This window comes from Podarcis filfolensis, assembly GCF_964270895.1.
Source record: "Podarcis filfolensis genome assembly, chromosome: 9".
Taxonomy (NCBI): domain Eukaryota; kingdom Metazoa; phylum Chordata; class Lepidosauria; order Squamata; family Lacertidae; genus Podarcis; species Podarcis filfolensis.
Genome location: NC_139610.1, coordinates 4,238,994 through 4,264,520, shown reverse-complemented (window position 1 = coordinate 4,264,520; position 25,527 = coordinate 4,238,994). Strand labels below are relative to the sequence as shown.

The following is a 25,527-nucleotide window of genomic DNA, read 5'->3' as shown; positions in this document are numbered from 1 at the left end:
TAAATTCAGGGAAGGAAACTGCCTCAAGCACTGCCTAGCCAAAGTTAAACACTGCAGTTCTGTACACTGACTAGCCAGATTTTTAAAACTAATTCCTGGATAAGATGTAGATGCACCATGGCTTTTGCACAAATTGGCCTTATTCCGATGAACCGTGCATTTTGACTAAGGCCACTGATGGGGATCATAAAGGAAACTTGCTATTCCCGACATACTAGTGGCATATAAACATAAATAACCAAGCACAATCAGAGCACAATACGCTACTCTGCATCTTCAGCCACTGACAAATCTTTCTGCCTAATTAAAAACATTTTAAATGTGAGGCCATTATATTCATCCCGCTTCATTATCTTCCACGAAGACTGACGCTTCCCACATCAGCAATTGAAACAGATGTTGGGTTAGAGCACAATTAAGCCAGGTGGCCTTTAGAAATCAGGAGAGCTAAAATTAGTTTGCCAGAACCCTTTTGGCTGCACGCAATGCAGTCTTTGAGGCAGACTGTTGCTGTCCCCCCTCTAAAGATACCTCCCCCCACTTTTCCTCTGGCCTCACCACATTCAAACCTTCATCAGCAGACCTTAAAAGGTGGCATTCAACACAAGCCCTACTCAGAGAAGACCATGCCCTTCAACATCCCTCTGATGGCAACAGGGAGATTTCTCACTCCTCCACAACTGACCCTCCACAATCCCCCGTTTTTTGTCGCCACAGAGTATTCCCACCACCAACGGGACACAGCACACACACCCTCCACCGTCCTGAGAAAACCCCTTAATCCTGATTTGGTTTTATTCTTTGGTAGATTTGCAAATAGAAAAGCACACAGCAATAAATAAATTTTAGAACGGGGCAAGATTAGGCACGGACACACAAAGCAAATCAGAAGCCTGGATGGCTTTTGTAATTCTGGGACTGTCCCTGGAAAATAGGGACACGTGGAGGATATGGAAGACCTACTGATGTTTAGGGACATGACTAAGTTAGGTTCGTTAATTTCAGTGGGTCTGCTCTGAGGAGGACTAGGACAGCTCTTTATATTTTCAGCAATATCCAGGCTTCCTTAACCTCAGCCCTCCAGATGTTTTTGGCCCACAACTCCCATGATCCCTAGCTAGGATGGTGGGAATTGTAGTCTCAAAACATCTGGAGGGCCAAGGTTGAGGAAGCCTGTCCTCACTGACTGATTGATTGGCCGGCCTTAACCATAAGGCTACAGCATCATGGTATTTTGCAGTACGGACACAAACTGGGAGCAAAAATTTCACCATAAAAGAGCTCTTCATCAATGGGAACAAGTACCTAGATTAAATTAGGCAGTTGGAACATTATAATTTTATCCCTTAGGCAGAAAGGATACAATGTCCTGCAGTTTTAGCCATGAGGTCATCATAATCAAAAAAGCAACAGAAGATCATAGCAATAATGAAAAAGGCCATAGCTCTTGTCTCTGTATTTTTTTGGGTTTTTTTTTGCAGGGGTGTGTAGGGAACAGGGGGAATTAGACACAGACATGAGGGGTTGGTATATCTTGGAACACCACTCACACAATAACATTCTGATTTTTTAAAACACTTATGGGATTACAAAAGATCTATCACCAGATCCAAAGGAGAAAACCAATAGTGTCACTGTCTCAGTCGGCAGGAGGGGTCTCTGGGATAGTGCTGGGAGCCATCCCCCCCCCCAAAAAAACCCCTCTGATTATTATTGGGAAAGCTTACAAACATCTCCTGGTTGGAATGATGAAAACACAAGGGTGACAGATGGGGTAAGACTCAGCTGAGAGCTCATTTCAAGCCTGAAGGAAGTGAAGAAATCTTCCTTCCATCACTATATCTGCAGAGTGTTGGCGGTGAAAGCAGTTCTGAGGGGCGATGAAGGGTCTCATATATATTTCCTGGCCTTTGTGAGGTGGAGTAGGACTCTGAGAGGCCCCTTGTGACTAGTTAGCAAAACACTTGGCAGAAAAAAACACCACCCATCTGCTCCAACCTAAGACTTCAAGTTGACTGTAGAGTTAGTGGATGTGCTGGAGGTTTCTGCCTGGTTTTGTTAGTGTGGGTACTTTGCAGCTTTTTCCACCCACGGATGTGGATAAGATTCTTGGAAGCTTGAGCCTTCCCATTTGCATTCTCTACTTTTGCCTGCCCTGGCTTCTTAAAACCATCACTGGTAGTATGGGCAAATGGATGGAGCACATTCTAAATGTTTTCCAGCAAAATAACCCTCATCCCCAGTTCAGTTGGGTACAGCAGGCTTCCTCAATCTTGGCCCTCCAGATGTTTTTTTGGCCTACAACTCCCATGAACCCTAGCTAGCAGGACCAGTGGTCAGGGATGATGGGAATTGTAGTCTCAAAACATCTGGAGGGCCGAGGTTGAGGAAGCCTGGGTTAGAGCATGGTGCTGGTAATTCCAAGATTGCAGGTTTGATCCTTGTATAGGCAGCTGCATATTTCTGCATTGTGGGGGTTGGACTAGATGATCCCTGGGGTCCCTTTCAACTCTACACTTCTATGGGTTTCTCACAAAGCAAGTCATGCCAGACAAATCTCATTTTTTTCTTTTTTTGATAGAGTTATGAGCTTGATGGTTCAGGGGAATGCTGAGGACATAGTATATCTTGAATTTAGTAAGGCTTTTGACAAAGTGCCCCATGATATCCTTGCAGAGAAGCTGGTAAAATGTGGGCTAGACAAGGTAACAATCTGACTTCCGGGTTGGCGCCTCCGGTAATGGCGGAATTCCTCTGATCGGGAGGAATTTGCCTCGTGGAAATTCGGGTCTGGCCGCCACGGCGAAGGCAGAGACCCACTAAAAATCACAGGCGGGTGAAGCCTGTGAACGTGGGATTCGGCTGGCACCTTTTGCGCCTCCCCTACTCGCGGGGAAACCTGGTTTCGGGGATCTGGAGCGACGTGGGGTGAGCGGTGCGGTGCTTCGAATTGATTGCTTCTTCCACGGAGCGAAGCCGCATAGCTGTTGACGGAGAGCGCTGACTTTTTCCTGTGGACAATTTGATCTTAAAGCAACTACCCGTGAGTAGAGTGGAGAATTGGATTTTTAAATGTCTTAATTTGGTGTCGAAACGGGGAGGTCCAAAACAGGAAGTCCACCTCCCCCTTTTGTAAATAGATTGAAGCAATGAGGATGCAAGCTGAAGTCGTGGAAAGTCTATTGTAAAGGACTAAATTTCCATCGGTAAAAAATACTAAACCCCCCTTGGTGGCAGGAGAAGAGGGGGGGAAAGTTTTGGACTGAATATACCTGTAGGAGAGAGCGAACAGAGTTAAAATACCACCGCTCCGATCCTGGAAACGGACTGCCAGCAGGACTGCCATGCTTTAGAATGCTCATTGACTGTGATTAGAACGTTCACTGACAGCCAGTTAAATAAGAGAAATACATTGTTTCCATTGTCTCCGTCTGCGTTTAAAAAGGAGTAAAAGTAACTGAAAATTGAAACTAATTTTATTGTTTGAATTGTGTCTAAAAGGACCAATAGAAGTCAGATTGTTTCCCTCTAGAGGAAGCCTTTGAAACTGTTACAAAAGCTGAGCTGGGGGAATTTCCAGCTGCAAGATAAAAAGCTGTGAGATTCTGGGACTGACCTTGAATCGGCTAAGAATGTCGACAGAAGAGGCCTTAGCGGTTGCATTAAGTAAGATAAACGACTCACTGGAACAGCTTAACAAGAAGGTGGATGTGGTAACTACCAAAATCGATAATTTGGGACAAAAAGTGAACATCAATACAGAAACTATTCAGAAATTGATACAGGAATCTACTTTGACATGGCAAACTGCGGAGAAGGCTAGGGAGAAAGTTGTTGTTGTTGAACCCAAAGTAACACAACTGGAGAGAGAGAGAGTCCCAGCCTTACGGATGCAACTTGATGATCATAAGTTGATGCCTTCTATGATTGAATTTAAAGAAAATCAGATTTCGAGGATCTCTACCTGAACTGGAGAAGGAAAGTTTGATAGATCCCCTCACACAGGAATTTGCTGATTTTTGGGACCTAGACTTGGGTCAAAAAGAGATTAAAATTGTGAGGGCCTTCAGACCTGGAGAAATTTTGAAAGACGTCCCGAAATATCTTTTGGATCTTAGTTTTAACTACGGAGATTTGGTTGCCCTGTCGAGAAGGAATAAAATCATCTCTAGGTGGGAGTTTCCCCGAGATCTACTCTTCAGTCTCAAAGGAAGGAAAATAAAAATAAGATCAGTAGAAGACAAAGTAAAGTGCATGTATAAACACGAAGAAGACTTGCAGAAGGGACTTGGAAAAGACTTAAGAGCCTCGGACAGAAGATTACCAGGTTGATGGACTATATGGAATTGGCGGAAATGACTGGCAGAATCCGAGACCAGGGAGAAGAGACGGTGGAAGAAGATTGGAAAAAGTTTAAAGACTATTTATGGAAATAATGTAAAATTAATGAGTGTTAGAAAAATGTTGGAATGAAGCTATACGGCTTTAGTAGAAATGTTAGAAGGAATTAAGTACAAGTAGATTATTGGAGTATTAAAGGGAAAATAAGGTTAAAATATGTTAAGATGTTAAAATATGACAGAAAATAGAGGAAGATGGAAAGGAATTGCTGAAACAATTAATAGAAGTGGAATACAAAAAGGGAGGTGTGAGGAGGTCGTTTAAACAAGTGAATGTAAGATATGATATTGAAATGGTATGATGTGTGTTTTAAATTGTTTTTGCTTTGTCTTGTTTAGTTTATTGTGTTAGTGTCGTGTTGTGTATTGTTTATACATTGTATTGTATTGTTTTTTCTTTTCTTTATCTTTTTTTCTTTTTTCTTTTTTCCCTTCCTTTTTTCCTTTTTGTAATCTTTAAAAGTAATAAATATTATTCTTTTTAAAAAAAGACAAGGTAACAATCTGCGCATGCAGCCCTCAATAGCTGCTACAAGTTTTAGTAAACAGATCTTTTGCCTGACTCAGGGGCTATCTACAATATACTTGTGTGATGGACCTGCACCTCTTCAGATTGCAGGTGGGGAAACTAGGTGTCTGAAATGCCCCCCCCCGAAAGGAAAATGGTGAGTCAGAGAAAACACAGGCCTATAAAGCTATTCTCTGGGATGTTAGTTTTCTATAGACAGCAAAGGTGTCTTCTTTCTTTAAGCACACCTGTATTCTGCAGGGTTAGGGCACAGCTGAGCAAAAGATGGGTTGTAGAAGTCTGCTATTATTTAATTAAAATACTTTTATTCCAGCTTTCCATCATCTACATTCAAATTAGCTTACAACATCAAATTTAAAGAGATGAACTTATTACTGTGATAATTATCTGTTTTTAAACCACATATTGAGCGTCTATGATGGAAAGCTATACAAAACTAGCATGACAGATTATAGGTTATATGAATACAGTGGTACCTCAGGTTAAGTACTTAATTCATTCCGGAGGTCCGTTCTTAACCTGAAACTGTACTTAACCTGAAGCACCACTTTAGCTAATGGGGCTTCCCGTTGCCGCTGCATGATTTCTGTTCTCATCCTGAAGCAAAGTTCTTAACCCGAGGTACTATTTCTGGGTTAGTGGAGTCTGTAACCTGAAGCGTATGTAACCCGAGGTACCACTGTAAAGACAAGCCAAATGTTAAAATAGCACCAAAACTGGTAGCACTAAACCAGCAGGAAATCCCAAAGTCATTCAGAAAAATGCCCAGGGAAGCAAAATACTCTTTTCTGGCCATCTAAAATATACAAACATGGGCACTAGGCAGACGTTTTCGGGGGACACATTTCAGTGAGATGTGGTGTCTCCATTGAAGCAATGCCAACTTCAGCTGCCAGGTGGGTAACCCCCCAAAGCAGGATGTCCAAGCTTGTGCCTCTGATGAGGATGATATTCATTTATATTCCATCTTTTCTCCTGACAGTGACTCAGTTATGAAGACTGCACTTGCCCATGGCTGGTATTGGGATCAAGTAGGTATATAATGGCAGATTTGTCTGCTTAACTGAAACCCAGGTCAATTCATGGGCAGAGTCCATGAGAGCTTATACTTGGTCTTTTGGCTCTAAGCAGTGGGACATCTAGGGAGACTCCTGCTGCCTGCTTCTTACATGACCAGGGCCGCCTCAGGTTTAAACATGTGAGTCCCCTGCAGCTGTTACAGGTAATTTAAGTACTGAAGAAATGAACCTGTGCTGCCGATACTGGTAGTAGACCAGTATGAAGTAAGCAGCACATAAGCGGCACACAAAACACTACCAAGCCATTCTACGTTCTAAATCTTATATTAATAATCCAAAAATTGAGAGATCAAGGTACAAGATCTACTACAGAAGCCACAAACAGAAAACTCATTCAAATTGTGTCCAAAAGGAAGATTCAATCTTTAAAGTCGCTTCTGGCAAAACCAGAGCAGTGCATGGAAACGCCGTTTACCTTTCCGCCAGAACGGTACCTATTTATCTACTTGCACTTTGACATACTTTCAAACTGCTAGGTTGGCAGGAATAGGGACCGAGCAACGGGAGCTAACCGCGTCACGGGGATTCGAACCGCCAACCTTCTGATCAGCAAGTCCTAGGCTCAGTGGTTTAACCCACAGTGCCACCCGCGTCCCCCTGCACACAGTAGGCACCTCCAATTCCAAATGCTTCAGTTAGCATGATATGAAGGGACTCTACATGAGAGCATCAGTACATGCATAGATCTTTGCCATGTGGTGGGGGCCTCTAGCCCCCACCACAGTTATAGAAGCTATTTCAAAAGGTGGCAAAATGTGATCTAGGAAGGAACAAATTGCTTTGCTTATCGAAAAAACCCAAATAAGTTGTGCACATCACAGTGACTATAAGCTAAGGACTCACACCTCTGCTCTCATTTATTGTTAGGTACAAAAAGGATGAGGAAAAAACTATAACCAATGCTCTTCAAATGCACAACTTTAAAACATTTAATTTTGAATAGATGCAGGTGCATGCTTTCAAACTGTGCACCCTGTAACTGAAATCCCCCCATGTTTGAAAAGGCCCCCTCAGAACGTCCAGATATTAAAATACAGACTCCTTTCTCCCCCAGGGAATCTGCAGTCTAAAGTCACACAGACCAGGGAAAGTTTTATTACAGTACTTGATTCTATTGAGTGTATAAACTAGGCCTTGGGCTTAAATTGTCAATTTATTTATAATGACAACGAAATCTGACTGACTGTTTCCTGCCCTGGTTATTAAGTAAAAGAAAGCTGCAATCTTGTATTGTATAGAACAAAATGGTATAGAATTTACCTGGGAGTAAGCGTTACTGAAAATGATGGGACTTACGTCTGTGTAGACATGTATAGGCTTGAGCTATAAATCTCTCAGTGAGATTTATAGTGGCTTAAAATGTAGTGAAGCTGTTACAGCACACACCTGACGCACATTACCTTATTTATTTTCCTGCGCCTGCAACACTCCTAAATGCCTATTCAATGAAGCTGTCATCTGCACACATGCAACGGCTGCCTCAGATATACACACCTCAGCTTGATTGCATACCCTCCAACATTTCTCCGATGAAAATAGGGACATATTATTATTATTATTATTATTCTCTGCCTATTTGACTGGGTTGCTCCAGCCACTCTGGGTGGCTTCCAACATATATAAAAACAATGAAACATGAAACATTAAAAAACTTCCCTATACAGGGCTGTCTTCAGATGTTCTCTAAAGGTTGTGTAGTTATTTCCTTGGCTCGGGATGTCTCAAAACTCCATACATACCCTCCAATGAGAATAGGGACATCCTAACAAAAGCAGAACATTCTGGAATCAAATCAGAAACCGGGATGTCTTCTGTAAATCTAGGACTGTCCCTGGAAACAGGGATACCTGGAGGGTTTGTACTTGTGACTTACGTTTTCAAGTTGAATGGAAGTTGGTTTGAGGGGAAAGGCTCCAGACAGGAGTATTTCTCAAGGAACTGCGGCAAACATCTGGGTTATGGCCAACTGCATGTGTACTCAGCTTCAGACAGGAGGAGTGGGGGCACACAGGTGCCAAAGTAAATGCTCATGTGTACACAACCTACATCTCACACTTTGTAAGAGGGCGTGAGCAGAGAATGGAAGACTTCCTTTCATTCTGGCATGTTTTCTCCCACCAAGTGTTAAGCAGCTGCAATCCTTCAAATGTCAAGAAAGCTCAGTAAGTTCTGCTGCTTTAACATGTTGTGATAGATGTTTCAAATGATGCTTGACTGACCTCTCTCTCTCTCTCTCTCTCTCTCTCTCTCTCTCTCTCTCTTCTGTGTGTGTGTGTGTGTGTGTGTGTGTGTGTCTAAGAAAGAGAAAGAACTGTTTTGGGATTGCTCAAACTTTGCTAAAGCCTGACTCCAAAGCCTTATCGTTTATTTTGTATTTACAGAGCAGTTAGAAAAACAAGTGCACAAGGAGCCATAGCAACTGAGCTAAAGGGAATGTTTGGAATTATGTTCACATCTTTCATGGGAAAGCAAAACCAGAAACATTCAAGTCAGTTGGTAAAGGAATGAGAGAAGCCAAACCAAATATGTATGCCTTTTTTTAAATAAAAAAAGGAAAGAGCAATTGAGCAGTTTTAAACCCTGCTGATCTCAATTCTCATTGAAAGCAAATGAACACAAAAAGTGTTTTAATATGGTTGTATTGTGTCCCCTTTAATTATTTTTTTAAAAATTAAAATGTTCTTCATCATTTACACATTCCTCTCCAAATGGTAATTCTGTTAATATGCATATAAAATATATGAAAACACCCATTTCCTCCTCTTAATTAAGAGAGAAACTTACCTTCCGTACCAAGCCCAAACTCTTATAGCAACATCCAAAAGGTTTTGTGCAATTAAAAACAAAAACAAAACCCTAGCCCCTTCACTGAAATCCAGAAGTTTCAAATGTTAACTTCCTGTGCCTAATATAATTAAAGCTGTAATCTGAAGCACATTTACAGCACAATCCTAACCATATCTACTCACAAGTAAGTCCAAGTGAATTCCGTTAGGACTTACTCCCAGATAAACAGGGCAAGGATTGAAGCCTTAGCCAGTAGCCTCATAGAATCATAGAATTGTAGAGTTGGAAGGGACCCAATGGTCATCTAGTCCAACCCCCTGCAATGCAGGAATCTCAACTGGAGCATCCATGACAGATGGCCATCCAACCTCTGCTTAAAAACCTCCAAGGAAGGAGAGTCCGCAACCTCCCAAATAGAATCATTGAGCACAGTGGGACTTACTTGCAAAAATGCAAATACTTCTGCTATAAACTGTTCAAGTTGTTCTGTTTGTACAACAGAGGGCTCTTACAAGCCCTGTTTGCTCTGAAAGGAATGTTCCTATTTTATTGGGATATACAGCTCTGCATTTAAGGTATACACAACTTCTGCAGCAACTTTACAGCACTGGAATTCAGCTATTATTTTGCACAAACCTGCATTTTGAATCTTAGCCCTCTCCACTCTTGTTCCCTTCATTAATTGTTGTTTGAAAAAGTTTTGCAACAAAGCCGCTTTCTTCTTACCTTGCTTCGGAGCCACCGATCTCAGCTTTCCCAGCAAAACCGTATGTTTCCTTTGGAGCTGCAACATACTGGTTAAAATCCACGCAAATATAGCTGTCCCAAATGAGCAAAAGTCCTTCCAAAAACGAGGAGAGGTGTCTTTCTGTCAAATAATAGGTTTCTCTGGATTCATTTGGAGCTTGATTCCCAAGTTTTGCAACTGTCTTCTTCAGCTAAATAAACACCCACTCGCTGCCTTGAACTTGAGCCAGCCACTCTAATTTAAAGCAACTGTCAACTTTACTTTTAAATGCAGGGAAGAGGTCCCTGCACAGTGCAAGAGGCTTCCTTCACTGCCTGCTTGAAGTATTACAGCACAGACTGTAATCGTAGACCCGCTTACCTAGGAGCAAGCCCTGAGGAGCTCAAGGATTTCCAGAAGACCTGCTTCTGAGTAGACCTGTGCAAGATTCCGCTGGTGCACCGTATGTTCTGGATAATGATGTGACATAATATTTGGGAAATGCAATCTTTCAACTTGTCTCCTCCTGTGAAAAGAAAAACATAAAAGAAGGGAAACTCCTGTTGTTTCTGGCCAAAGCTGAATTGGTGATGGGTTTTGAAACAAGCCTTACAGACCTCCAGGCTCTGAATGGAAACCAAACGAGCGGATCATCCATAAAGGTTGGCTCAGGGCCAGAAGAGACCTGATGTTGGAGACCGGCCAACGTGTTCTTCTTTGGGGCTTTTGCTTTGTTTTGTTTAATGCAGCTGTGTGGTGGTGGGTGATTTAATTCTAGAAAATGGTAGGTACAAAGCTGGGGACAAGGGTTAACTCTATGTAAAAAGATAAAATAAAATAAGATAATAATAATTATTCTCCCAGCAACATCTTCCCAGCCTGAATGGCAGCCGCCTCCTAACCCTCAGGCTGATTGTTTATCAGGATATCCACATCGCAAGCCTATGTTGGTTTTACCAATGTGCATCCACCTGCTCCTGCACATTGTGCAGTGGTACCTCGGGTTAAGTACTTAATTCGTTCCAGAGGTCTGTTCTTAACCTGAAACTGTTCTTAACCTGAAGCACCACTTTAGCTAATGGGGCCTCCTGCTGCTGCCACGCTGCCGGAGCACGATTTCTGTTCTCATCCTGAAGCAAAGTTCTTAACCCAAGGTAATATTTCTGGGTTAGCGGAGTCTGTAACCTGAAGCGTATGTAACCTGAAGTGTATGTAACCCGAGGTACCACTGTACATGCTGGGCTGTGGCGAGGATCAGGCTCCAGAAAAACAAGTACCAAGTGGGCAGGTATATTGTCAAGCCTAGAAACAGGTCCAATTCCAGAACAGCAAACAAGGTCCAGAAGTTCCACAGGCATGTGGATAGTCAAAACCAGGCAGGACCAGAAATTAGTCAGTATTGCAGCCAGGCAATTATGGGGTCCGGTAGACAAGGACTAGTCCTTGAGGTCTGCTGACTGGGTGTTCAGGCCAGCCAGCGCTGCAGCTTAGGTGGTGCACTTGAAGCAGAGAGGCTTGCAGGAGACTTACTGCTGGGGAGTCCTGCTTTGAGACCATCCACTGGCCGCTATACAAAAAGATGATCGATACAGGTAAGGACCCCAGGACGGGTAAGTCCCCTCAAACTTGACTATGTGGTGTGGTGCTCATCTTGCTTTCAGGCAGAGGGAGCTGGATTTGTCCACAGACAGCTTTCTGGGTCATGTGGCCAGCATGACTAAACCGCTTCTGGCACAACGGGACACCGTGATGAAACCAGAGCGCATGGAAATGCCGTTTACCTTCCTGCTGCAACAGTAGATACCTATTTATCTACTTGTACTGACGTACTTTCGAACTGCTAGGTTGGCAGGAGCTGGCACAGAGCAACAGGAACTCACCCCGTTGTGGGGATTTGAACTGCTGACCTTCTGATCGGCAAACCCAAGAGGCTCAATGGTTTAGACCACAGCGCTACCCGCGCCCCACCTGATTGATACAACCAACTTTGCTTTTGTTATTGCTGTGTTTTTATCTGTGCAGAAAAGCACACGTGTGCCTTAATGACCAGCAATGCCATTGTGCATAGGCTCCCATCGGGATTGTGTTTTAGCAGTGAGTGCAAGTGCATCAGGAAGGTGGTGCACCAAACAGGCGCAGCTGAATGGAAAGACCCACCCGCTGCACTGCAAGATTGGACAAGTGATGTTGCCATGAGGGAAAGGGTTTTTCAGCCCCTCCTTCTGTACTTTTTGCTGGGGCCTTTTAAAGGAAGAAAGTTCAAATCTGTACTCCCAGCTGGTTGTAAAATGCTGTTTGAGAGCCACTGACGACTATTTATAGCCCTATTTTATGACCTGGCTAAGCTGAAGGTATAGCTTGTCTCAGGAAGGATGGCAGATCGGCCCCCCCTGCAGCCACAGTCTGTTCCTACTTGCTGTTCCCACTTTATACTGGAAATCTGTGCTTCCTCAGTGGCCAGGTTCCTCCTCTTTCTCTTCTAGGGATGCTTCAGCCAGTTTTCCCTCTTGCCTCTTTTCTGTTTCCTTGCCCCAGATGAAAATGCTCAGCCAACTCACTCATAGTAAGCAACCCTACACAGGCAAACCCAGCCCCCTTTGGGTTGAGCAGGGCTTACTCCCAAGTAGCCATGTAGAACCTGCCATCCTTCGCTGCCTTCCTTACTGGCTAGCTCCAGTTGCTGTTTCCTTTTCTACAACATTACGAGAAGTGAGTGCAACACATGCTCGCAAGACATGTTGTCTTTTAGTTAGTTAGTGGTGAGAGTTTGTCTTTCACCTTTCTGCCTCAGTTTGACACGCTCAAGGCAGCTCAGTGAAATAGGTTGAAACTCAGATGACACTCCCTAAAGTACCCTAGGAACTGTAGTTCTCTGAGAATTGTTTCCCAGCATCCTCAAGAAACTACAATTCCCAGAATTCTTTGAGGAAAATCATGTGTGTTTCAATGTATGGTGTGGAGCTGTCCAAGGATTTGGTCTTAAACAGAATGCCAAATGGATCTTCCAGGGCAGGGTATTCCCAAAGCCTCAGCTCAAGAACTGAGAAGCCCTGTTCCAAGCACCTGCCATTTTGAGCCTCAGAAACCAACACAATATGCAACAAAGCCTCTCTAGATAACCTCAGAGAATGGGCAGACTCGCATATCAGGAGGGCTTTCAAGGGAGTGAGCAGGGCTTTGAACTGAGTCTGGAAATGAACCAAAAGCCTATGCAGATGGTGTACTGACCAAGTCTGATGCTCCAAACAATTGGCTCCTGTCAAAGGCGACACAACTTCATATGGCACTATCCTAGATGTTCCCCAAAGGCAGCTCCATGTAGAACACATGTCAGTAATTCAATGTAATAGAAGTAATAAATCTCCTGGAAACATCAGGAAACCGTCTGGGTCCATCAGTCTTTGGCGTGGTCCTCCATTCCTGTTGAGTTAGGATTCGCAGTGATCCTAAGCTCTACCTTCTAGTGATCTGTCCATAAGAAAGGAACAAAGGAGTCCCCCACCCTCCACCTCGCCTTTATTCAAACCAGCCCCAAACACCAAATCAAGACTGAGCCTTGCCACATAGCTGGGCCCAGAAGTTAGCAGCTCTTACTGCCTTGGGTTAAGCCTCTAGGGGGCACTACTGAGGCTCCCAGCCTGTGTCTGTATGCAAATGTGTGTGTGTTGGGGTGCCTAACTGGGTCTTCGACCTGGGCAAATAAAACCTAGTTTCGCTCCTGGCTTGAGGGACATTAGCACTTTGCTCATGAATGCTTGGCTAACTCAAGCACATAGAATATTGGGCTTTTCCTTTCTGTAATCTAACCTCAAATTCATCCTCAAGTACCTGAAAGACCGCAATGCCGAGATTTTGAAGAGGGGGGCTGCCTAGTGCTTGGTGAGTTGCAAGCTGTTTGGGCCACAGCAGGGTATTGGTGTGACTGCAACTGCAGTCCAGCTGGTGTCAATTGCCACATTCAAATCCTTCTTAGCCATGAAGTCATTAAATGCCATTAAAGTCACGTAATGTTGCTAGCTGGCTTCAGTAGCCAGGAGTGCCTCTGCCGAGATCCAACTGGTTTGGCTGCTTCCTGGATCCAGATAACTTTGCCACACCAATTCATGTTCTGGTAACTTAGAGACTGGAATATTATGTATCTTACTGGAATTGCCTGATTCCTGTATGAACTGTACTGGCTGCCTGTTCACTATTGGTCCCAATTCAAGATTTGGATACTGACATATAAAGCTCTAAATGACTTGGGCCCCAAAACTCAAAGGAGTATCTGCCATCCTGTCAATAAAGATCTGCAGAGGGGGCTCTGCTGGCAGTCCTGCCATTGTGTGAAACTTGTAGCAGGGCCTTATCGGTGGTGATGCCTAGGCTGTGAAATGTCCTACAGGAGGTTCAGCTTGGTTACTCATTGTTCAAAAAGTCTATGTGTTTGAATTATTTTTACATTTTCTTGATTTTAATGTCTTATTTTGTGATTTCTGCCCTGTCACCCTGATATTTTCTCCAAATTCGAGACTGGAGGAGGAAGCCAAAAACCCTGAAAAAATCTGATCCAAACCCTGAGACGGGGCAGTAAGTGAAAATGATAATAGTCTACCTTACAAGGCTGTTGGTAATTATTTCTGAAGTAATGCAAGTGGAGCACTTCACAGTTGAAATATATAAATGCACAAGCATATTAAAAGTAAGAATTTTAAACTACACAAAAAAGGGAAATCATGGCTCCTTTCCAGCATTTCCCTTGTAGTTTATAGATGCTTTTCTTGAGTAAGAGGGTAATAAAATAAGCCCAAACAGAGGGACATGTGCAGCTGGAGGTGAATGTATCAGAGGCTGCAAACCATCATGATACCCTTAGTAGTTGTTGTCTTTAACAGGCTCATGTGGCAGGCAGCTGTGCCTTGTTGAGGGCTGCGCCTCACTCTCTTTCCAAGAAGTTCCAAGATGCAGCAGGTTCTAATCAGGGCTATGGAAGTAATTTCCACCGCAAGGAGCAGCACTGGGAATCAAGTGAGTGTCTTGATGTACAGCAAGTGTCTGGCAGGGAGGAATGTGACTGTGGCATAAAATATGGCTCAGTCTTTGATGTCAGCATCTGCGATTTCCCTTGTGCTCTGCAAACTGAATACATCTGCATTCAGAAACTCATAACTGCCCTTTCTTCCTTGCATTACGGCTGACTCTGTGGATTGGTACAACCTGGCATAATTCCTACGTGAAAAGTGTGGCAAATGTACGTTGCTGTAAGTAGCTCACGGGAGCCCAGCAATAACCGGAAGTTACATTTGCTAAACTGAGAATTAAACAGGAAACAGGAAGTAAAACTGCAATGAAGGGTAAGATTTAAAGCAGATCACAGTAAGAAAGCACTTCCATAAATGTCACAGTGTGTAGCCCGCACAAAGTGCACATGTTTCACATATATAATAATCAGCATGTATGTTGAGTGCTGTTTTCTACACAGAAGTGTTTAAATGTATGAATTAGTTCATGTTTGAAGTGGGGTCAAGGCAACCCACCTTTTTCCCTGACAGACTCAAGGCGGCTTGTAGATAAAAGCAAGAACCACTAAACACATTTTGTATTTCTGTGTTGTGAATTGCCCTGTAATCTTCGGATGGAGAGCAGCCTATAAATTTAATAAGCAACAACAACAACACACACATTCTAAGAAAACCATAACAATAAATAACCAGGTGCACAAATATAATATGGAGTACACCTGGGTTGCCACCAATACATGCAAAAAAAAGGATATAGGGGTCTTAGTAGACCAGAGCTTAATATGAGTCAACTGTGGGATGCAGCAATAAAAAATGCTAACGCTCTTCAGGGCTGCATCAACAGAAGTCTAGAGTCCAGAACGTGTTGCAGAGGAAGGCAACCAAGATGATCAAGGGTCTGGAAACCAAGCCTTATGTGGAACGGTTGAAGGAGCCTGGAAAAGAGGAGATTGAGAGGAGACACGATGGACCATCTTCAAATATCTAAAGGGCTGCCATATAGAAGATGGGGGTAAGCTTGTTTTCTCTTGGTCTGGAAGGTAGAACCTGAACCAAGTTATGAGAAAAGAGATTTCGACTAAACATCAGGATGGTGGCAGTAAGAGCTGTTAGACAGTGGATGATCTCTCTTAGAAGGTGGCAGACTCTGCTTCCTTGGAGGTTTTTAAGAACAGGTTGAATGGCCACCTGTCATGGATGCTTTAGCTGAGATTCCTGCATTTGCAGGGGGTTGGACTAGATGACCCTCAGGGTCTCTCTTCCAACTCTACAATTTTATGATTCTATGATTCCTGTTGATGCAGTGGTGGTGGTGGCAGTGGAGGGAGGGGATATCCATGTCCACCAGACCTTTGTTGACAGCAGGAGGGCAGGGGGCAACTGCTATCTACCCCAAAATGGCTTATTGCTAGTGTATACTCACCACGGGGACACAAAGCCCATCCCTCTAATGTACTAGCACAAGCCACAGCTGGCTGGAGAACAAGGCAGAACTGATGTCTGCTTCCCAGCTCACCTTCCACTCCCAGGTCTCCAGACTTGCTGGGCACAGCAGCCATGGCTGCCCATAGTCAAACTCACATGGCCCAGAGACATCTCACACTAAGCGGCAGTGGAGGAAATGGCTCACAGACCACTCTGCATGGGAGGGAGCTGATACTTCCCAGGAGGTTCTAGATCAAATGGCAGGGACTTGGTGCATGTTCAGTTCCATTGTGCAGGATCTGCACCAAACACTCCCCGCCCCACCCCACCACTATGTTTTCTGGCTTTCCATTTGTCAATGGATTCAGATTTTTTAAAAAATTAACTTTCCAGAGGTTACAATAGTCTTAAGGCTAAAAGGATGAGCTACCTGTAGACTTAAGCAACGGCTTGAAACGTTAAGAAATTCCTGCAATGAAACAATCTGTGATAAAGCATGCCAGCAACACTCATGTTACCCATGATGATCAGACGTGTGCACATTTCATGCATAACTGACTGGTTATGCTGCTTCATACTTCAAACTGGCTGCTTCATAGGAGAGCAAAGTACTCCTTCGGATTGCTTTCTGCATACGACTGCCCTCTAGTGGTAATTTTTAAAAAGACACAATGTTTCTGAACGATTTCCATGTTGTTGCTGCAAAACAACAAAGAATCTCTTAGCACCAGCTTATTATGGCATAAACCTTTGTGAACCACAGTGCATGGAGTGTAATCTTCAGGCGGCTAAGAAAAAATATAATACATAACATAGTGTTGTAGATTTGGGGGGGTGGGAACGACGACGACAAAGGGTGAGCGCAGAAAAAAACTGATGTGGGGCATTTTTTACTCTCAAACTGCGTGTTAATCTCTCCTGCTTTAGAGGCAGGCAAGAAGAATACTTTGTAAGACTCATTCCAGAAAAAAAAAAGCCTGGAGCGATCTGGTCATGGGGAATGAGCGACATTGATTTCTGGAATAGTACAAGCAATAGGAAGAAGACTGTTCTTGGTGATTCCTTGCTTAGCCAAAAATGCCAGTCTTTCCTGGAATGCCCTTCCCTGTAGAAGACTAGTGGAAACGAGCTTATATGAGCAGACCCTCCAAATGTCCCTGTTTTCCAGGGACAGTCCCAGATTTACAGAAGCCATCCCAGTTTCTGATTTGATCCTGGAATGTCCCGCTTTTCCTTAGGACATCCTCATTTTCAGTGGAGAAATGATGGAGGGTATGACTGCGTGGTGAAGCTGTGCCTCAGCTGTGGCCCATGAGTAAACGAGAAAGGGTAGAGTTGCTATATTTCGAAGAGCAAAAAAGGGGACACATTTGCCGACTTATACTTTTAACTATGGATTGCTATGATGACTCTACCCATGAAAAAGAGGACATGTCCTGGAAAAAGAGGACACATGGCAACCATAGTAAAGAGATAGTAATGCTTGGGTTTCATTCTTGTTACATAACTGGCAATATAGTAGTTACTGCGGTTACTCTTCTCTGGAGGCTGAGACTCTGAGATGCAGGAGGCAGAGCTTAGAAGCCAAGTAGTGGTGTTTAGTAAATGAAGGCGCACAGTCTGGCAGGATTCGGGTGGCGTCTAACAGCACATCATGGTAAAGGTAATGAATTTGTTTTAATTTATTTTTTCTCATGGCACGATTCCTTCCTCAGTAAGTAGCTCTTACTTTTTCCAGCGTTACTTCAGTGGAGATGAAAGCTCTTTTCTTAAAAAAATAAAAAATTAAACATTGCAGCTGGTAAATGGCTTTTGCTGCTGCTACGGGATCAGGACCATTTCATGCTGAGACTGAAGAGATGTTTTGTGAAAGGGACATTTCCCCCTGGAGGTGGCATGCTTAAAAATGCTGACTAAGGCTTGCACGAGGCAGGCTGTCAAACATCAAAGGGAAGCGATCTTCAGAATATGGTTGCAAACATAAAAGCGGGTGTTTTTGGGGAGGAGGCTGCCCAGAGGAGGAGGCTCAGAGAAAGACAGATGTGGCAGTTTTTATTTTTAAAAAACCCTCAAACCTTCATACTTTGTTAAGTATACAGCTGAGATTACAACATTATAGGAGCTTGGGACTGGCTCCTATAATATAGGAACACAGAAGTTCTCATATAGCTTGTTTGTTTTTAATATATTTTTATTAAAGATTTCTTGGTTTACAAAAGTATGCGCAATGTCTCTTTCCCCCAGGTGCGTTTTCTACAGATCAGTTTCATTTGTTGTGAGACATTAGTGTCACATTAGGAAGAAAAGAGGGAAAGAGGGAAAGAGGGGAATGGTGAGTGGGGTGGGGTGGGGTGGCAATGCTTCAATTCTACTTATTGTATGTGTGGGGTTTTGTGTCAGCGTCACTTGTGTGGGTTCTCTTTACTATTTGCTTGAATTCCTTTGGTGGTGAGAGAGGTTGGGGTTGGCCTAGGGTGCGGTTGCTTGTTTGTGATTGGCTGTGGTGAACTTTGTTTTCATGTGTGAGTGGGGTGTGTTTGTGTGTGTGTGTGTGTTTGGATCAGGTTAGCCAGAATGATTCAAATGCTGTTGGCGGGTTCTTGTTGTTGTCTTGTTGAGCAAGTACTAGACGTCACCCCAGAACTGGCCCTACTGAACATCTTCCAAGATAATAATGCCCACTCAAACTATAAAGAGCTCATAACCCACCTACTTTCAGCAGCCAGAAGCATCATAGCCAGACACTGGAGAGACCTGTCAGGAGTAAGCATGGACCAATGGTATCAAATAGTATGGGAAACAGCCATATTAGGAAAAACTAACCAGTAAACTGAAACTGACATGGGGACAAATAGAAGAGGACGCCTTCACCCCAGTATGGGTCCCCTTTATCACATACACAGCCCAACAGAAGTTCTCATATAGTTAAGACCCATAGCAACAGCAGGGCTCCATCATTGTCTCTCCTGTATTGGTCTCTACAGCCACAGCAGGCGCTGTAACTCTCCAATGGTTTGACTTCACCCTTTTGCTCTTTCATTGCCTCCCAAGGCAGAAAGACGACAACAATAATAAATGGCACCTTTTGAGCAAATGACTTGGAACTTGGCAGATGGTCTGTGAAATTTCAAACTAGATTTCAAACTGCTCTGGTAAAAATGGCCCGAGATACAGCTAAGTAAAAAGTGCTGGAAATTGGCACTTTGACCCTTTTCCCCAAAGAAAGTATATCATATACTTCTTTCAATTTTGATGAAAATAGTAGTAGTAGTAGAAGAAGATGAAAATAGTAGTAGTAAATGTGCTTTGTTCAGGCTTGTTGTGAAGCTCAAGCTTTCTTTGGTTTGGGGAAGCTCTGATCACCAACTAAAATTTTATTAAGGTTTTCCCACCCCATTAAAGTCTGTGAAAGGTTTTCCAGCATCTCCTCCATCTAGATTAGGACCTGAAAGACCAAGGAAAACTGTTTCAGAGCTTGGAGGATAAATTGTAAGCAAGCACAATATCACAGCTGACCTTCCCATTTTCCTGTTTTGTGGCAACATGAGATAGACTGGTAGGGTGTTGTTGTTGTTGTTTAAAATCATTAAATCGATTACTTGAGCCATGAGAAAACCTAATTTTAAAACTTCTTCTAGAATCCTGAAAAGATTCCTAAATGGGAAAGAGAAAAATCCAAAGTCAAAACAAAGCCTAATGGCTTAAAACAGCGTTGTCTGATGATTGAACCTAAGGTTGGGAAAACGAGAAACTGAAACTGAGAGATTCATCCACTCCTAATTGCATCATAAAATGATGTTTTGGGACACTAATATAGCTTATGAGAGGGCAGAGGTAAATGCATGTCTCCCAACAAAAATATGCAGGATGGAGAGATCTGTGATCTGCATCTGAACTATATGTGTGGAGACCCTGTTACATGGACAAACTGCTCTTAGGGGTTTGGGGGCTTTGGCTGGAGTTTGTCTGTCTCTCTGTTCACAATTCCTGGGTTCTCTCACTGGTTCCTAAAAACTCTAAATGACTTGCCATAGTTCCAACATGCACAAGAGACAACCTCATTACTTGTTTCCTATTATAATCTCTGAGACTCTCAGAAGATGCTCTCCAAATGACAGCACCATAATGGAAGGTTCAGACACAGCTATGGAACTTCCTCCCATGGGAGATTCGCCCAAATCCAAGAGTATGTTTTAGAAGTAGTGTAAGAAGTTAAGAAGTAGTGTAATTGGGACGCAGGTGGCACTGTGGGTTAAACCACAAAGCCTAAGCTTGCTGATCAGAAGGTCGGCGGTTCGAATCCCCGTGAAGGGGTGAGCTCCTGTTGCTTGGTCCCAGGTCCTGCCCACCTAGCAGTTCGAAAGCACGTCAAAGTGCAAGTAGATAAATAGGTACCACTCTGGCGGACAGGTAAACGGTGTTTCCGTGTGCTGCTCTGGTTTGCCAGAAGCAGCTTAGTCATGCTGGCCACATGATTTGGAAGCTGTCTGCGGACAAATGCCGGCTCCCTTGGCCAATAAAGCGAGATGAGCGCTGCAACCCCAGAGTCATCCACAACTGGACCAAATGGTCAGGGGTCCCTTTACCTTTACCTTTAAGACCCGCCTGTTTGAGTTGGTCTTTGGAGATTATAATTAAATTGGGGAAAGATGGTGAAATTTCAGTGAGTTTGGTTCAATATGATTCTTCCCTGCTTGGAAGAGGTCTTGTCACACCTTTCTGAATCCTTCAGGATGTGATGAGCTATAAATGTAAACTAAAAAAAACCCTTTCCACTGATTTTCAGTTTTAGGCAAATTCTAACTACAGTGGATTTTGGGAAATAGAGTGATGGGCTAGATTTATCTTTAGTCTGATCCAGAAATGCAGTTTTTTGCCGATCTGCCAAGTGCTGCTCCTGAGTAGCTGCTGCTTTTTCATATCTCTTATGTATTCATATTCACCTTCCTATAGATCATGGTGGGGAGTCTGTGATCCTTCAGACAAACATGCGTATCCCAACATCACCCCGACCATCGGCCTTCAGTGCTGCTTCTAGTTCCTATGAATGCCAATCTGAGCTTCTTTGCTCTTTTAATTCTGTTGAGACCAGGAGAAGGTGGGAAAGCTTGCTCTTGTTCTAATGCTGATACAGGAATGTTCTCAAAATAGAAAGAGCAAGCAGCGCATCACAGAGAAGAAGAGAGCCACGGAGCAAATCCTTATTGCAATATATGCCTGCTAACTGGCGAGGCAGCTATTTCATGGGTTACTTCTTTTAACTTCCACAAGATGGTGCTAGACCTGTTTTCAGAAAAGTGATATCTCCCTGGAGCCAGGTTCTTTCAGGACAAGGGTCGGGTGTTCCTCTTTTGATTTAAACTTCCTTGCTGTAGTTCTGCTTAATGCTTTCCCTTCTTGCCGTTTGTTCTTTGGCGTTCCTGCCCTGCTCCATCAATCTCATGCCTGCAGCAGCTGCTGAAGCTCCCTAAAATAAGATATAGCTCATTCTTAAGACACAGCTGCAAGAGCTTAATTATTATATGTTAATAAATCATACAAATTGGGAAGACTGTGGGATATGGGCCAGATAAGAGATTTTGGTGAATAATTTTGGTGAATTTGTTTTCAGATGGGAGAGTTTCTTCACTCTCACTTCAGGCAAAGATGGAGCTTTGCCCCCCCCCCCTGCCCCCCAGACCTCTCCAAGGTTTCAGCAGAGGCATTTCTCCTTGTAACTGATGAATTGGACCTAGGAGCACCAGGGATTAGCATCATTGGGTACTTGCTGAGGCTCAACCATCCCTGCCAAGGTGCCCCTGTTGTCCCTATAGCGGGGGGGGGGGGGGGCTAGGCAACCACTTTTGTCAAGCAGGCCAAACCCAGAAGGAGCCGCTTCTCTGGGTCACCTTGGACAGGTGGGCAGACCCGTCAGTCATCTGATGTCCTGTATGTAAGTAAATTTTTATTTATACCCCGCCCTCCCCGGCCAAGACCAGGCTCAGGGCGGCTAACATCAAATATCAAATACATTAAAACACAATCAAACAATTGATTAAAATACGACTTAAAAATTAGAATCAGGATAAAATTAAATGACTGCCCATGAATTGCAACCATAGGGGTTGGGAAACTCAAGTATTCATCAGGGCCAGCTATCCATGTTGGTCACACATGAGCCGATAAAAGGACCAAAGAGGTAACTTACAGGGTCCCATAGAGGGGGTTCAAATTGGACCTGGACCGAAGGCCAGGCGGAACAGCTCCATCTTGCAGGCCCTGCAGAAGGATGTCAAGTCCTGCAGGGCCCTGGTCTCCTGCAATAGAGTGTTCCACCAGGCTGGGGCCAAAGCCGAAAAGGCCTTGGCCCTGTCTGAGGCCAGTTTAACCTCCTTGAGGCCTGGGACCTCCAAGATATTATTATTTGTGGACCCAGGACTGCAAACCAAAGGAGTGGGGCTTTAAGTTGGGGCTGAATTTAAACAGCACGTGAAAGCAAGCCCTTTTGCAAAGCAAAAAATTGAAGCATCCTTTAAGCCCTACTCTCCTGGTGGTTCCTTGGCAGCAGGACTTACCTTTGGCACTGCTCAAATTCAACACCAAAAGGCGCGCTTGGCTGCTTTCAGCAGAGCTCACCTCTACCCAGGAGCTCCAGGTGAGAGCTCTCGAGTGGACTGGTTCCAGCGGGGCTTGCCTTCTGTGCCACATTTAAACAATGCTGAATGCAAGCCCTGGATGGGCTTTACGAATCCCACATCTGATGTCAGGGCAGTGACAGGTGGGTGTGGCCAGCAGAAAATGAGTGCAAGGGCCAATCTGGCTGGCCTGGCAGGCCTAATTTGGCCCATGGGAGCTTTTCCACCTCGACTTAGAGTTTCCTGGTCCTGCTGTCCCTCCTTCATGCTGCTGCTGCCTGTCCAAGAATGCAAGCAATGCTCTCTCGCGCTCTAGTCCATTGTGCACATTCAGCCCCAAGGATGAAGATGAGTGAGCAACAGTGACTGTAGGGAGAAGGGCGTCACCAGTACAAGAGACCATTGGCTCCAGCGCAGCTCCAAACACATGCAAGCTGCAGTAAATCCAAACAGGGGGTAATCCCCCAAAGGTGCATCAGGTGCATTTGAAATACAATTGGGGGCCATCATTTACTGAAGTTAATTACATGTGTCTGAAAGATGCATTGCAACATGTCACATGCTAGGATTTGGGGTGTTTGGCCTCCTGGACTTTATTTTCACACTGTTATTGGATCTAAGAATAAGTTTCTTGAATGCCAGTATGATACTGTTACCCTTTGTCTTGATTTAGATGCCATCTATGTTGTTTCTATACCTATTGTGATGCATCGCCACCAGGTTATTTCCCCCCTCATAATTTCCCAAGCAGCTAGATATGACAACTGAATATCTCCATCAGCTGGGAGGTCTGAGCAATAAACTCTATTGGATGAAGAGTCTTCCCCCCCCCCCCTCCATAGATGGGCAAGAGATGAAAGTCTCAAATGCTTTCAGTGGAAATTTGATTTGTTTTCAATAAAGAATACAGAGGCTGATGACTGCAAGCAGATATTTAAGCCTGGGTGGCTTGTAATGGGATTTGCCCAAATTCCTCCAAAGCCCAAATCTTTTATAAAGGACGAATCATGGGGTGAAAACTCCTTTGCTCTTTCATTTTCATAGATGAGAACTACTGTCCGGAAGCTTGAGGTCATCATCTTCTGCAGCTACAGTTCCTGAAGCAGGCAAAGAAGACTGCAAGCTCAGCCTCCTCCTGGTTCATATTGCCGAGGTGAACCACTTACTTGCTATGAATAATGCATGCATCCTTGCCAGGGTTTTTTTTTATTATTATTATGAAGAGAATTAAATTCAGCCTGGTGCTATTTTATTCCCATTCCCATCTGTGGTGATTGCCAATCACTTTCAGCAGATTAACTTTGCAGAAGTTAAGAGCAGGCTGATCTCAGTACGTTTGGCTTCCCAGTCCCTGCGCATTCTTTGTTCTTGGGCGTAAATAAGCTGATGATGAAATGCACAAATGCAGGCTGACATCAGATGCAGAAGGTTGCCTTTGCTATTGATGGACAGATTTTTGTGTGTTTTGGTTTCTGTCTGTTTCTCCTTTTTCCATTCTTAAACTCAGTTTGCTTCATTTCAACAGTCTGGCAGCGGGGGAAGAGTGTTAAAGCCCCCATGCAAATCATACTTATTTTTCTAAACATTGCTTCTAATATGCACAATGTTCTAATGTGCAGGTTTTCAATTTTCCACAACATACTGCATTTTGTACATTATTTACACTGACGTACACATTTTGGAGAACTGCGTTGTAAAATTCAGAGAAGTGGAAATGTTGAAAGATGGCTGTTTTGGCTTGTGTATTGGTTTTGGAAGTGCAGATTTCTGCTCAGATTTTGCATTTCCAAATCATCCAATTGTATTTGTGGAAACTGTATTTCACAGTTCATTATTCTTTTCACTTATAAACTGCATGTGGACTTTGATGTAGTTTTACTCTGTAGGCTTACCTTTCCTCTGCTCTTTCCAGGCACAGTCTGTGCTTCAGTGCTATGTATCTGTTATGTACTAAGCTTGGATCCTAGAACAATAGGCAAGTAGGATCCTAGAATGGAACAACTGATTGGCCTGCAGGAAAAGACCAATCAGCTCCAGGAGGGAAGCAGAATCAGCCAATCAGACTGCGAAGAGGGCTGGACAGAGGAATGCCAAGGGGATAGTAGAAGGGTGAGGCCCACAGAGCAGGAGGAGCAGGTAAGGGAAGCAGAACTAGGAAGCCCAGAAGTGACCCCCGAGGCCGAGCAGCCACAGGAACCAGAACCACGACTGAGTGGACCAGCGGCGCCCAACCCAACAGCCCCGTCACAGCCGGCAGCCCCGGAACAAGAGCCAGAACCAGGAATCCCCACCGAGAGACACCCAAGACCACAACACATACATAAGTGACCGGCATGCCTCAACGACTACGAATGCTAACCTTCTGGGAACAATGGGAACTTAGAGGAGAGGGGTGTTATATGCTAAGCTTGGATCCTAGAAAAATAGGCAAGTAGGATCCTAGAATGCAACCACTGATTGCCCTGCAGGAAAAGACCAGTCAGGCTCCATTGTGTAAATAATGTATATAAATGCCTGAGGTGTTTTTTTTTTGGGGGGGGGGCAATTCAATCACTGTTTTACAAGCTGCAATAAAGAGCATGAAATCACTCCGAATATATTTCAGTATCCCAGCTTTCCTCCTCCTCCTCCTCCTCCTTCTTCCCTGGAACTTTCCCCATGAAAACTTGCTCTTTATTGCTGAATCAGAACAAACAGCAATCTGTGGAAAATCCAAATTGCTGATTGTTGTGCTTTGCCTTTAAAGCGTGGGTTTTCACAGTGAAATATACAGGGTGAAAAAGAAAAAAAAGAGCGCTCAGACTCAGAGATTTGACGTGTAGGGCCAAAGATAAGTGTGGATGAGCCCCGTGAGTTTCTGCCTTCCTCCTTCTCACCTGCATTTTAAACAATTGTCTACAGTAGGATACAGAGGCATAGCATGAGAAGTGAGGGGGGGCCATGGTCCCGGGTTCACAATTTTTGAA

At 43.9% G+C, this 25,527-nt stretch overlaps 1 protein-coding gene and 2 long non-coding RNA genes across 7 annotated transcripts in view; 1 reads left to right on the top strand and 2 right to left on the bottom strand.

Moving 5' to 3' along the window:
• The window catches only part of C1QTNF7 (C1q and TNF related 7), a 46,746-nt gene extending 36,611 nt beyond the window's left edge, over nucleotides 1-10,135 (bottom strand). The window contains exons 1-2 of one of the 5 annotated variants that reach the window (XM_083630749.1): nucleotides 9,522-10,135; nucleotides 7,409-7,532 (exon numbers count right to left, since the gene is read on the bottom strand). Coding sequence is in view for 1 of the 5 variants with exons in the window: in XM_083630747.1 (XP_083486873.1) it covers nucleotides 9,522-9,588 (67 nt within the window). In the remaining 4 variants the exon portion in view is untranslated. Of the gene's footprint in view, nucleotides 1-7,408; nucleotides 7,533-8,792; nucleotides 9,012-9,521 lie in introns of those variants that run through there. The other 4 variants (XM_083630748.1, XM_083630750.1, XM_083630747.1 and 1 more) reach the window with 4 other exon arrangements.
• Nucleotides 10,136-15,207: 5,072 nt separating this feature from the next.
• Nucleotides 15,208-19,193, bottom strand: LOC310742682. Its single transcript, XR_014538651.1, has 3 exons — nucleotides 18,657-19,193; nucleotides 16,378-16,431; nucleotides 15,208-15,457 (listed from the first exon to the last, which is right to left on the bottom strand). It is a non-coding gene; the product is annotated as an uncharacterized lncRNA (long non-coding RNA).
• LOC310742681 lies at nucleotides 17,301-25,075 on the top strand. The gene is made up of 3 exons (XR_014538650.1): nucleotides 17,301-17,610; nucleotides 23,606-23,714; nucleotides 24,474-25,075. It is a non-coding gene; the product is annotated as an uncharacterized lncRNA (long non-coding RNA).
• The last annotated feature ends 452 nt before the right edge of the window (nucleotides 25,076-25,527 follow it).